General features: G+C 41.4%; 1 protein-coding gene across 3 annotated transcripts; it reads right to left on the reverse strand.

Annotated features, from left to right (window-relative positions):
* Positions 1-4,835: 4,835 nt before the first annotated feature.
* Positions 4,836-12,555, reverse strand: LOC125905917 (urea transporter 1-like). 3 transcript variants are annotated; one of them, XM_049604231.1, is made up of 11 exons: positions 12,358-12,555; positions 12,136-12,261; positions 9,521-9,637; positions 9,201-9,390; positions 8,873-9,001; positions 7,486-7,615; positions 7,327-7,395; positions 7,053-7,200; positions 6,668-6,802; positions 6,535-6,584; positions 4,836-6,433 (listed from the first exon to the last, which is right to left on the reverse strand). In XM_049604231.1, the coding sequence occupies exons 2-11, from the start codon at positions 12,164-12,166 to the stop codon at positions 6,167-6,169; spliced, it is 1,266 nt and encodes a 421-aa protein (XP_049460188.1). In that variant the 5' UTR covers positions 12,167-12,261; positions 12,358-12,555; the 3' UTR covers positions 4,836-6,166. The 3 variants fall into 3 exon arrangements, with proteins under 3 accessions (XP_049460188.1, XP_049460190.1, XP_049460189.1); XM_049604233.1 differs by lacking the exon at positions 12,136-12,261 and having other exon boundaries at positions 9,521-9,633; XM_049604232.1 differs by lacking the exon at positions 12,136-12,261.
* Between the last annotated feature and the right edge of the window lie 2,100 nt (positions 12,556-14,655).

Raw genomic sequence — 14,655 nt, forward strand, 5'->3', positions numbered from 1 at the left:
AAACCCACAAGAAAAAGATGAAATTAAAAAAATCTTCGCCTTATTAATTCTGTACAGTCCCTAACCAGGAAGATCCTTTAAAGACAAGAGAGGAAACTGGGGATGATGTTTAAGATGAATAGAATAAGATATTTAAAAATATCTCACAGTCCCACATAATGTTGTTGACTCACAAACCATCACCACATGAAGGCCACTCTTGATGAAATGCAGCAAGTCATCTGCTTGAATGCGCTTTTACAGTCATTGAAAAGGAGCCAGTATTTCTATTTAGAGATTATACTACAAGATTACGACACAGAGTCAACTCTTCAGCCAGCAGTGCAGCCATGGATATGGAAATCAGTGTCACGGGGAGCATACATACATGGCAGTGCTTCCTCCTCTGTAATGCTTCATACATCCAATGGGGGATGGAGTTTCCTGGGGATTCTCCTTTCGTCTTACAGGAAACGGCAGACAAATTTGGTCTGAACATGGTGTGCCAGGAGCGTCATGCACCAGATAGCAGCTCTTACATACTATTCACAGATTGAGCGAGATAGAGTGAATCACAACAGCCTCTTTCACAGCATTCATTCTTTCCTGCCCACGGGAACAGTCTGACTGTGTTCAGCCTGTTTTTCACACATTCACTCTGTCTCTCTCATAAACACATACAACGTCGCCTGTCAGTCTCCGAGAAATGAATGCTAATTAAAGTGCCAAGCTGCACCGACACTGTTATTGTTAGGCGGCGAGAAGGTGGACAGCTTACATGCAGCCCAGTGTTCTTGTGGTGTTGTTTGGTCTTCTCACATGCTCAGTAGTAACTTCATTGAACAGCCATTGTCTCAGCTTTTGTTCGTGCCCCCGGATTTTAACTAGAGGGTTAAATATGTGTCATTTTTTGTAATCAAATATGTATTGTTTTATAACTGAAAATAAAATGAAACTCTAGTCAGTAGACTGTTCCCTTTTTGTCTGCTTTTACCAATGCATACTATGCCCATATAAGCTTGCACTAACATTTTGTAGGGGAGTTGTGAATCAGTACATGCAGACTCACCTCCATGGTATTCATGCATGCCAACTCTTAAAGCTGTAGTTGGGAACTTTTAGAAAAATAACTGTCATATTTGCTGAAACGGTCATTGTGTCTACACAGAAGCAGGTTAGATGACGAAGAAAAAATCATGCTCCTCTCCCCCCCTCGTATTGTACCTTTCCACACCTTAACAAAAACAACTAATCAGAGCTGCGGACTGTCTAACGCAGCTGTCAATCATGTCAATCACTGCTCATGAACTGCAGCCAAACTGTCAAACTAGGCAGCGATTATCAAATATGAATCTTGTTTCTGTAATTGCACTGTCTATTTTTTTTTGCCTTAGATGTTTTTTCAGAAACATCTTTTAGTGTACTGTTAAAATGTAAAAAGAGAGAGAGCTGGTCTGGCTGCTGGGTCAGACACTTTCTCATTTTACAGCTAAACAGTACACTAAAACATGTCTCTGAAAACATGTGAGGTGAGAAATAGGCAATGTAGTAACAGAATCCAAATTCATATTTGCTTAACGCTGCCTAGTTTGACTCACAGTTCACGAGCAGTGATTGACAAGATTGACAGCTGCGTTAGAGGCTCTTTGGCTCGGATTGGTTGTTGATGATTCTAGCGATTGCCATTAGAAGCAATAGGAGGAGGAGGAGGAACATGATTTTTTTTTACTCCTCTTTTAGAATATATTGATAGTTTCTGTTTCTGTGTCTGGGATGTACTCCACCTCCCGCCCAATGTCAGCTGGGATAGGCTCCAGCCCCCCGCGACCCCTAACAGCATAAGCAGTTACGGAAATGACAGTTTAAACAAATCGGACAAAAAGTTATTTCATAATAGTTAACAATTGTAGCTTTAAGTAAAAGAAATGAGCAAATAAATAAAAGCAGAATTACCCCCCAGCAAGATCCAGAGTATTAGAGCTGTAGCCATGATTTTCAGAGGGCCAATTTCTCCCAAGCAGACACCCCACCCATTTTTTAATATATGGACTTATGAGTCCATATATTAAAAAACAATTACTGGATTGATAGCCATGAAAATTGTAGCAGATATTCATGGCCCCCCAGGGACAGTATTGTAGTATTGTATTGTAGACCAAATGAGTACTACAATACTGTCCCTGGGGGACAGTATTGTAGTACTCATTTGGTCTTGATTGATTGGTTTTAGTCTAGAGATCTGTCCCAAGACCACTTTTTGAAGGTCTCTGTCTCAGACTTGACTGCATTTTTACTCAGCCTTGTCTCGGTCGTAGACAAAGAGGACTCTGGATTTCATTTTTAAGACCAGTCAAGACCACAACTATGTGGATCTCACTAAATTGCCTGTGCAAAAACAAGCGTTGAATAAAGATGGATACGCTGATTTCAGATCCTTAGGGTTTGTTTCTATTTGTTTGCTCATATAAAACAAAGGACAATTCTAGCACATAGAATTCACCTGTAAAATGCCTTTTGATTATTTTATCAAGACATATCTCATGGTACACTTATTCACACATATATTCATCATATGGCAATAAAGGAGATGAATAAAGAGGCTTCATTTGTTTTCTGTGGGTGTTTCTATGCATGTGGAGCATTCAGCTCAATTTGAGGAGTGCCTTCATGTTCCATGTTTATCATAAGTGTGTCATGTTGTGTGGGACTCACACTGATCTGGTCTTGGTTTAGGTGGTCTTGACTACAGCACTGAGGGGGAATGCAAATGTCTGGACTTCACTGCACTTGCAGACTCTTGGACCCATAGAAGTCTACACATGCTGAGAGCTGTCCAAATCCACAACTCATCCAGTCCACAAGGGGCTTTCTGAGACTTCACCAAACTTCACTGATTGAATTACCCACAAATCAGTGTGATACAGACATGATGTTGTAGTTTCTCCAACTGTGGACCCAAAAAACCCAAAAAACCCAAAACGTATTATGAATGTGTAAAACAATTAGTGTTAAAATGCTAGTTGAATCATGTAAGTCACAAATAATGTTCGACTACATTATTATACAGAAATATTCAGAAGTATAGACTACATTTTTATCATTGCAGTTAACCCTATAAATCAGTGTCGTGTAATGCCAAATATATACAGGTTAGGAAAACTGTCTGAATGATTGTCTCAGGTAAAACAATCCTCAGCCTTGGGTTTCATGTGAGGAGTATGACAATCACATAAGGCCAATACTGCAGCCATCACTATGTTTATGATTGTAGTTGCCTTGAGGCCTGTCTATTAGCGGCTTTTATAGCCTCGCAGCCTCGCGAGGCTTCTTTTTTTAGGCTTCTTTGCCTTAGTTTGACAGGACAGCTTTAAGCGTGAAAGGGGGAGAGAGACAAAGGGTCACAGGTTGGAGCCGAGCCCACAGCCGCTGCGACAGTGACATTGCCCTTGTACTTGGGATGCCCACTTTACCCACTGAGCTACTGGGCACCCCACACTCTCGCAAAATTGATGTGATGATGGTGAACACGTCACAGTGCAAACGACTGAAGTCTGTGAGGGCTCATTCCACAATACTCTTAATGTTGTTCACATTTCATTTATTCAGTAAACTTCTCAGTTGTATTTTCTGTACGTTTCATTTCTCAACACGAAGGTCTAAATGCTGTTTCCACCCTTGCCAAGACTAAAGCTCTGGTGAAAAGATTCTCAGTCCTTCATCATTTATTTATTTTGTTTTTGTTGGCCTAAAACTAGTCAAATTTACTGAGTCTTAAACTACTCAAATCATCCAAACGAACACCCACTGCGAGGACTGGCCAAATGATGGATGTCCAATTTATTCCAACCTTGCCTAACAACAAGTTCTACAACTCTGTCGACAACAACAAATCTATGTTGATGGATGGTGAAAGAAATTGGTTGTTTGGTGTGCAACCTTCTCTTATAGGGCATGAGTTAACACCATGATGACACTCATCATTTATTATAGGTTTAATGGCAGAATAAGAACTCACTCTGGGTTGCGACAAACCCCAGATTTCCAGAAAAGCATACAGAGAACATAACATAGGTGTCCTCGATTGTATTACTGTATTATTATTTATTGTTACAACTACTTAAAATTGACTGACAACTGCTACATTTCACTGAAAACATTTTTCATTATTGAATGTGACAAATCAATTGAATTCAGTATTAAAAGTTTATAGTTTTTGGACAGAACGCAGTGATGTAACTGCTATTGATGACCATCTGCACAGATCCATGTGGCGGAAATGATGCACATCTGCAGAAAATGTTCTACATGTTCAATTAGACATCACTCAAACTAACATTACAGGCAGAATGGCGACCAGGCAAAATAATGAGGTGCAGATATATTTCGACAAAATAAACAAAATGAATGTGCAGTGTGAGCTATATAAAGTCAAATTCTTGATCATAGCTAGTTTCTACTGTCTGTGCAGAGCAGAGAGGTAGACTAACCCCAACACACATCCAAATTATTATTATGATTTAATGTGAGTTCCTGATTATGGAAATTACTCCAAATGCCAATCCCACCCACCACACCATTAGTATGTAGACATTTGGTCCACTTCCCCGGCTCTTGTGCCAATTATGCTGTCATTATTGTCATTCTGTTGGTACTAACCCAGTTTTAATTACGCTTATGAAATACTTGGCCTACTTTTCTTAAAAGATAGACACAGGAGTAGACAAACAGCCAGTACAGAGACACAGGCACTGGCATACTATATATGCAGGTGTATGTGTGAACATTCTCAGGTTCAGCCCCGTTTGTCTCTCCTTTGTTCTGTTGTGTGGGAGCAGTGGGTGCCGCCTGTAGGGGACTCTGCAAGGTGAATCACGCTGCTGTGAGCACACAGCACTGGCACAGAGAAAGTGACACAGGGCAACACTTGTTCTGTCCTTCAAAGGTCGCCGGATGAATCAACGTTATGTAAAAGGCCACTGAAAATCCACTTACTAAGGTCACTCTTATACAAAGGTTGATAAGAAGGAACATACAGGCAGCATTGAGGAAAGTTTCCTTCTGTAATACCCTCAGAATATTAAGTAGAAATGGTTTATTTGACAAGATGTTGGGGTCCAACAGGGCAGAGAGGAAAAAAATAAGCACATAAGACATTCAAGAAAAAAAAAAAACTGTAATAACAGCTCATGTTTTATCACCAGTCAAGAAAATGAGATGTTCTCATTTTCGACTTGTTCCCCTCTCCCTCGTCTCGCACCTTCTCCCCCGATGTACTGTCGCTCCCACACATGTCTGGGAGTGTGACTGTTATGTGTAGCACTGGCTAGACTAGAGCCATGTGCCTCGGTACAGCAGATACAGACACAGACAGAAATAAATACACAAAAAGATTTACTCATAAATGTAAATATAAATGCAGACCCAGACAGAGCTCGGTGTACCTTTTATTAGCTGACAACTCGGCAGCTGCTTTTTGAAGGGATCAAAATCTTGTTGCTGGAGGAAAAAGGAAGAAGGGTTGTCCTCAAAAGAACTTATGAGGAAACACAATAGCAGAGTGCATTTAAGGACAGCGGGGAGGAAGCAGATAAGCACAAAGGAGAGGAAAGAAACCAACATAGAGGTAAAGAGAAATGATAAGGGGACAGATTGGAGTACAGAAAGGAGTGATGGATAGTGGCTGGCAGAGAAAAGGGTGTTTTTGCTGGGGGAGCACTTTATGAAATCTCCCCTACAGCTCACTGTCTGCACTGATGAAATGCTCTGCTGCATTTTAAATCGACTCAAAGCATCCATTGAAACTGTGCTGCTGAGAAGGGAGGAGAGTCTGTCACTCTTTGCTTTGTAATGACTGTTAAAAAGAATAACACCACAAGGCTACATTTAGTTGATATAGATGTTATACATAATCACATTCGTGCAGTCAAATCTGCTCAATATTTTCCACAGTGTTAGTACATGCAACAACAGTGGGTCTGTCTTTCCTTGGAAAGTGCTGCCCTCTGCTGTGTAGAGCGCTGCATGAGAAAATATTTGCCATCTAGATGATATTACTCACCCCAATGCCAGCCATTTTATATAACACATATTGTTATGTAAGGAAGAAATGCCAAAACTGTACATTACCACCATTCCTTTTCCATTTCCTACAATTTAATTATCATAACTTGTAGAGCATCGCCTCTAATCACACAGATTCACTGCAGTCCTTGTCCACGACCAACTGGACATTTGGCTGTCCATTCCCTTTCAGCGTGGCCTCTTCTTGGCTGCAGCTCTGCTGACTGCGCCGAGCTTTCTCTGAGGCCTTTAATTGTCTCTGGTAGTGTCGGTTTTCCTCGGGGTAGGAGACCACAGACAGAGGCAGTCTGCAGATGGCTGGGATCTCAGAGGAAATGAGGAGGAAGATGAGAGTCGACAGGCAGAAAGGCCATGTGCAGGCTGGTAATGCGAGCTGAAAGGGGATGTCATAGGAGAGGGGAGCATGACACATGTTGTGAAAGACATTTGGGTGTCCAGATTATGGTTATAGAATGTGATTTGGGAGGAACTTACCACGGACATCAGTTTTGAGATCGCTGCCGTCATGTATGCGCAGAAAAGTGCTAGAAGAAAACACAGTAATGAAAATCATTTTCTGTGTGGCTACCTGAAGGAGGATAGTGATCATGCTCTTTGCTGATCTTACCACATATTACAGCCATTAGATGGGTTTGCCATGTTAGGACATAGAAGACTCCCCCAGTGGCAATGCAGGATAGGGCGCTGTTGTATCCCCACAGCCCAGAGTAAATGTCCTTGTGAGGCGCTGCAAGAGCAAATCCTGTACCACACAATAGAGACAAGCTCAGTATTCACCATGAAATTCAATATTAAACAGCAAACAATTGCACAAATGTCAGATCTGAAAACTGCGTCAACAACATACACAGGCTGTACAGCATTATTTGAGAAAACATGCCATGGTTCATTCACCATAATGCCATGGTGCCCTTTGAAAAAGCCAGAGCTCCCGCTGTAGCCTCTCAGCAGACATTATGCATATTTTTATGCAGATGGGAGAATCTCTTTACCAGACAGCATGCCAGCAGCAGAGCCCCACATGGCATGAAAACAGATAGTTGGTGAGGAAAGCAGCAGGGCCAGAAGGATGAGACCTCCTGTCCAAGGACTGTCGCAGCCATACACCTGGCCCACACCAACTGGCACTGACAGGAAGAGCTGCAAATGGAAAGCCTCCATTTACTTACTTTTATAAAAAACAATAATGTATGCAGTAAAGCCACTCTTATCATTAAGACGGTTGATTTTTAAAGAGCTACTGGACCAATAATATTACTGTTATACTTGAGATATATTGAGGCTGTCCATGGTGTTATTAGGACGGCGCAGATGGTGATTTGACTGAAAATCCACCTGAAATTGCACAAGAAAAGATTACATTATCATATGTAGCTAATCATTGTGTATGTGCGTCATTGTTTGTATAGCAGGGCTATACTGTACCTCTGGGAAGTAAGGGTGATTGGCTCCTGTAGCTGCAACATGTAGACACACCAAAATGTTAAAGGGCAGGGTGAATATAGGGAGGTCCCATTTGCTGGAAACTGAGGACAAAGCACTGGAGACCACCGGGCTGTGAACAGAGGAAATGGTTACCTGATTGGACGGAAAGGCAAACTAGAACATACTGACATTATGGTACCCTCGCCTATGTTATTTATGTTTTCCTTAAGGATGGAACTGTATGTACAAAGTTGAACGTTTGTACAGCCTAATTTAACTCTGTGAATTACTGTTTCAACCAGCCCACTCCCAATGCGTCAAATGGCGCCCAGCACCGACACAAAGAATCATGTTTTTAAGTTTATAATGCCAGTGGATGACATCAGTTTAAAACACTGCCAGTAACAACGTAATGTAAGAAGCTGAAAAGACCCTATAGGGCGGGTGGGAGGGACAGTGGATGGGTCCAATAACCATTAGGTAACGTTAACCATGTGATGCTAACATTTAGCCCTGTAACAAGCTTAGTCTCACAACTGTCCTTGGTATGGAGTTCATACTCCCACAACAGCAGCTATGACCCGTACAGTCTGTGGTAAAATTGGTGTATTTGGCAGTTCAGCATGCTGAGATGCCAATAAAGTACTCTGCTTGTATCAGCATTTATTTATTAAATGATATGAAGCGGGTTTTCTCCGGGTACTCCGGCTTCCTCCCACAGTCCAAAGACATGCAAGTTAATTGGTGATTCTAACTTGTCCATAGGTGTGAGTGTTAATGGTTGTCTGTCTCTATGTGTCAGCCCTGCGAAAGTCTGGCGACCTGTCCAGGGTGTACCCCACCTCTCGCCCAATGTACAGCTGGGATAGGCTCCAGCCCCCCCGCGACCCTCAAGAGGATAAGCAATTACAAAATGGATGGATGATATGCAGTGGAAACTAGCAAATTTGTTAGCAGATGATAACGAGGACCAAGAAAAAGAGAGACATTTTTTAATTATAGCTTTTTGTGGAACAATGGCTTCTACTTCTCTCCTGAGGTGTGTGTGTGAAGTCTGAACCAGCAGTGGTGGGATGGTGATTTGAACGGCCTCACTGAAACAGATTTCATCAAAAAATTTGTAAATTTCAAGGACTACTTTTAATTACATATGTCAGTTCCTCTCCACAAGACTCTCTTGGCAGGACACTCGGTGCAGAATTGTGATAAATGAACGTGGCCAAAATGTCTGGATTTTCAGGGTTCTTGTTTTAAAATACAAAAATCAGACAGTGTTTTCCACCTACTCACAGAGTTGGATGTTTGCTGGCTAGAAATGAGAGTCTGCTATTGAGTTGAAAAGTGTGTGCAATCAAACAAATCGAATCAAGTTTAGGAGAACACTTACCACAACATGGACATGAACACATTTGGCAATAACAGCCACCAGTACCAGCTTCCTTTGGTGGAGAAAACAGCCATCAATATGCCAACCAGGGTTCCATTGTAGCCATATAAACCCGCTGATACGGCTTTCCTGCGGAGAATGTGACAGATGTGTAAAACACATTAAAATGAGAAACACACTGTGAAAATAGCACAGTGTGAAAACTAAAGAAAGTGTAGCCCCGGGGAGTTTAAGTGGAAGAGACAGCGATAACGACTTAATGTCAGGATGAAAATGTTTGTTTTTTTTAACGATGAAGTGTAACAAACATATGGAGATGTAATCTGACCTGTTTTGTCCCAGCAAGAGCGCAGACACTGTGGACACAAAGGTACCCAGCAGGCCGTTCAGAGCCCACCAAGGGTCCTGCAGGAAGAGGCCGGCCGTGATGAGGAGCCCACTGACAGGGTTGTTGACGAACATGACCTGGGACACCCCTCGGGAAATCCAGTCCACTAGCTGGATTGCCAAAACCTGTCCTGTCAGAGATTGATAGTGATGTCATTTGTCATCACCTGAAGTACATTACAAAAGGCTTAAACTGAACCTATATTAAATTCTTAAGCACATTCACTCAAAGTGTAGCTGACATGACCGCTCATCACCTACTTTTAACCCAGTCTGCACAGAGATGCATGTCCCCGGTGAAAAGCCCGAAAGCTCTGACGAGGATGGAGCGAGCTAGAGATTCTTCATGTGAAGGCTGGTTGCTGTTGTCCATACTTGCTGTCAGTAGAGTTTATTGAAATTTTAGTACAACAATTTGTACAAAACAGGCTTTTAGTAAACTACAAAAAAGACACAAAATTGCCCCAAAGAGACACAAAACAAACACCAAGAGACACAAAAGCACCAAAAGATGCAAAACGACTACAAAGAGACGCGAAACCACCACAAAGTCTGTGTGTCTCACTCCTGTGTTGGAGAGGTGATGGGCCCTTCTGCATATCTGTGTCCAGGAGCCCATTCATTCATATTTTGCCCATGAATATACTATATACAGTACTGTATCTGGCCACTGTTGAGATTGAAATGTTGTCAGTCGGTCCTTCACTCTGGTCCAGACTGCAAGATCTCAACAGCTTTTGGATGTATTGCCAATAAATTTGAAACATATTGTGACCCCTGCCAAGCTTTGACATAACTACAACTCAACAAAGCCAGCAGTTGGTGCCATAACAGGCTGGTTTATTACGCTCAGGGTCACTGCTATTAATTCTATAAAGGAAGTTTAAAGTGGAGGCATCTTGCTGCAGGAGTGTGGTGCACCAATCAGAAGGCTGATGCACTGGAAGTATACTGGCAGTGGATAACCAAACACCACATACACAAGATAAACCCTTTTTTCCCCAACAAAAAAACACACCAACTACACATATTAATCTCATTCTAACCACAGGTTAACACAGCTTGATATTAAGGTCCAGTGTGGATTTAGGGGCATTTATTGGTAGAATTGGTATATAATATTCTTAGCTATGTTTTCAGTAGTTTATAATCACCTGAAAAAAGGAATCATTGTGTTTTCATAACCTTAGAATGAGCCTCTTCCACGGAGTCCTCCATGTTATTCTACAGTAGCCCAGAATGAACAAATCAAACACCGGCTCTTGATAGGGCCAGTGTTTCCTCTGACATTTTTGTGTTTCAAATAGGCCATCACAGTTCCCCCACATGCTTGGCACATGGGCGAAGTTTCAGTTTTAGATGCCACTAAATCACACAAACTGGACCTTTAAAAAGGAATACTTTGTCACTGCCAGTACTCCAGGACTGTTATGACCCTTTACAAAGGAAACAACAATTTCTTGGCAGACCCACCATTCTGCAATAAAAACCTGTAATAAATACCTCTAGTTTGTGGGATTTAGTGGCATCTAGCAGTGAGTTGCAACATTGCAACCAACTGAAACTTCGCCTGTGTGCCAAGCGTGTAGGAGAACTATGGTAGCCAACGTGAAAGCATGAATGGCCCCATATAGAGCCATTGTTTGTTTTTTCTGCTGTGGGCTAATGAAGGACCAACAAACTCTGTGGAAGAGGACTTACTTCGTATGTAGCTCATTTGTAGGTAACAAAAACACAATGATTCTTTATTTAAGGTGATTATACAATAATGAAAACATAGTCATGAATGTTAGAGTCCATTTCTGCTAATATATCCCCCTAAATCCTACACACTGGACCATTAACAATCAAATAATCCTATTTAGAATACAATATAAGTTTGTTTGTCATAACAAAGAAGCATATGGATGGGAGCAGGAATGAAGCTGACACACCTGTGCTTCATGAGCCCCTTAACAGTTCAGGTGCTTTCACCTTAATTGGCCAAATTATGCCTGGGTGTTAGTGTGCCCCTACTCCAATCTAGTCATGGTCCCCAGAGGATGAATCTTAATAACTCTGATGACCCTCTGACTTTTCATCTTATAGGGAGCCAGGTGAACCAATTTTCATTTTTCTAATTCACAATGAAAATAAATTGATTCACACTGGTAATTTCTTTTTGTACTATGAATGCAAAAAATGGGCCAGAGTGCATTAAAAAAAATCAGCGAAGGATCCTCTTGAATGCCCGACAGAAGCTAAGCCCAGAATGTGCTCAAATCCTAGAAACTGGCCTCTGGCTTGATGTCATTTTGCAAAAGTGGACCCCGGGCACAGGGTTAGTTAAGTTAAGTATCCCTGGTCTTGTTTTCACTTATCCTGTGACATATCTCAGTATATTTATCTATTGAACAGATTGGCAATTAATTTTGTAAACACTCATGATGCACAGAGACTTTATCCTTTATCTTTGGTGATCCCCAGACATTGGTGGTTTTAGTAAAATGTCTCAACAAATGTATGGATGATTCATCTGGCAAAGTACAGCTTTGCCTTGGCTGAAGACTCTCAGTCTTATTCTGCCTCTAAGCTTCTACAGTCCACGTGTTCATTAGACTTAAAATATTAATTTAGACCTTGATATTGTCAGATATCGACATCCACCCTTCCCCTGTAACTCAGAAATAGACAAGTCAACGGCTTTCTGCCCACAAACTAAATGTGAACATGATTCCCTTCGCTCCCTGGGGTGGAAACAATTCCGACAGAGAAGTGTGAGCTAAAATCTAAACTTCACTGCCAGTTTGCCACGTCGTTTTCTATTCTTTTTATTTTCAGATTTTTTTTTGAAGAAGTGATCAAAGCAGATTTCCCAAAGAGCTTCCCACTGTTACCGTCAACATCCGCAGTCACAGTTCTCTGCATGAAAGCCTGGGTGTGTTTCTGTTGTTGAGTGAACGGTGAACCTCTTGATCTTTCAGCTCTGTCTGCAGCCTCTTTTCTTCTGTGCCACAATACTTCTTAAGAATCAACAAATATGGAAGCAGCTGAACACAACTCTGCACTAACTTTTGTGATTCAATGTTGGATCGAATACAAAACAATCAGTATATTACCTTGTACGTGTCCAGAGGTAGCTCAGACCATGATACTGCTATCTTCGAGCCATCATATTGTTATGGCTTTGCAAATCGTGATTGCTTGATTATTGTCTTGTTTTGTGCTGTTTCCTTTCTTTGTGCATTTTTGATAGCACCCTTGGGAGTTGCTTTTTTCTCACTCAGTGCTGGGGATTGCTGCTGTGGCGCACAAACTGTGTACACACACACACTCACTGCCTCTTGAATACCAGGGTCAGTGTTTATTCATTAGGATAAAAATAGCTTGTTGACTGGCAGTAGTGCCCCCAGATATGGCTGGCCAGATGGGGCTTCTAAAGATCTTGGGATGGCAACCATAACTGAATGTCACGAATTTGATTATGCTGTTGTAGTACATAGGGAAGTTAAAACTATGTCAATATGAGAGTTCAGGAATCACATACTGATACATTTTTGTTCCTTATTTTCCATGTAATAATATTGATTATTTGTTGTGCATAGACTAACACCGGCACAGTTAACATTTTGAGTCCCACAACAATCCTGTCTTTATGTGTTATGTATCAGTACATGTCTTAGGTGATTCATTGTTCAAATAAGCTGGGTGTCCTTTTCTTAAAAAAGACAAATATACAGCTTTCCTTTGAAGGAGTACATTTATAGTAAGGAACAAAATATTTACTGGAAACAAGCCTTCTCTAGTGTAGGGGAGATTCATGGCTACCCACAAAACCCATTTTCATTCAGATACCTTGAGGTGAGAGTTCAAGGGCCATGCCAGTTGTTCCTTTGCCAAAATTTAGCCCCCTTCCTGATAAGCTATGCTAACTTGGTTAGATGCCTTAAAATCATACACATTACGCGTCTTTAACCGCCTGGAAAACGTGAGGTCAGGCGCTGGACATTACTTTTGTGCCTTTTTTGAGCCATCTTCCAAGAGCGCAGCGGCAGGTTGCGTCTGAGGTTGCTAAGCAACCTTTACAAGCACCGTATCAAAGCATATTTATCTTAAATCCTGAGTGAAGAGCTGATCCTTTTCCAGACGCTGTTTATAAGTATATGGGTATATCATCCGTGGGACAGATGTCAAGCTCTGGCAGCCTAACTTCTCCTCCATATTTATCAGACTGATATTTACAGAAGAAGAGAAAGATAATTGTTGGCTGTGATTAGCTGTTCCTTGTAACACGACGTGCGGTTCATGCTGCTGCCTTCCAAAAGTTGAACTCGGTTTGTTTCAAAGTGTAGCCATCGCTCCCTGAAAAATGGGCACTCAGGAACACGTGCACACTGCTCTGGCATCGCTCTGGCATTTGAGCGTGCCTGCCATGCGTCTACATTGAAAACAATAAACTTGAGGGTGCAAAAAAACTAGTGTAGTTTCACAAGATTGCACTACCTTTGCACTGGCTTAAAAATCACGCCATAGCCCCTTAAAGACATTAAAGTCTGTCTCAAATTATCTTAGCTAGGAGGAACCAGTTGGGAGAGCTAGTAATGGGTGCAGCAATTGTATTGGGGAACCAGGCCCTCCCACCCTCCCCCTCTTGGAGGCACCGCTGTTGGGTGGTGGCAGCATCTTGTCTAATTTTATGTAAATCAGTTTTTTCAAAGGCTACCTAAACTCTACAGTGATTAACCAACATAAAACAGTGAATCTAGCTATTCAGCCAATCAACCAATAAATCAACCAGTCAATAGATAGAGATAAATAGTCTTGTCTCAGACAAGCTGCAAAAATCTAGTGGTCTTGGCTGATGTAGTAATTTCTGATTCATTACCAATCAATAAATATTTCCAACATACAATCAAGTAGTAAAGAGTGGGCATACATTGTGCCGTTATTGAATTTCCATTTCCATCTTATTATTTCTTGTTAATACAATGGCACTTTCAGTAAAATGAAGCTGCACTTTATCCAAGTTGAGTCATTTAACCTCTTATGTAAGAGAAATTAAAGGATTTTTTTCTTACCTCTGTGAGGTGAAGATGAATCACAGCTCTGTTATCTACCAGCTGAGTTAATGAAGGCGCACATACTTGATTAAAGAAAACCCAGATATAAAGGAATCTGCATGATGTTCCGTAGCCTCTTCATGTCTATATTAAAGCTTCAAACTCTCTTCATCCTTGTCTCTTCTCCAGGGGACCTCCTGCCCTGAGCAAGGACCAAAGTCTCTCTATTCATCTCAGCAGCTAATCAGGGAGAAGAATGTTCTTATTAGGAAAGTATTTCCTGCTCAGGCAAAACAGTGGCCTTTGTTTCTTTATCACCTTCTGAGTAAAAGGGGAATGTGCCAAACTCATGAGGGG

The sequence above is a fragment of the Epinephelus fuscoguttatus genome, linkage group LG18, assembly GCF_011397635.1.
Source record: "Epinephelus fuscoguttatus linkage group LG18, E.fuscoguttatus.final_Chr_v1".
NCBI classification, from domain to species: domain Eukaryota; kingdom Metazoa; phylum Chordata; class Actinopteri; order Perciformes; family Serranidae; genus Epinephelus; species Epinephelus fuscoguttatus.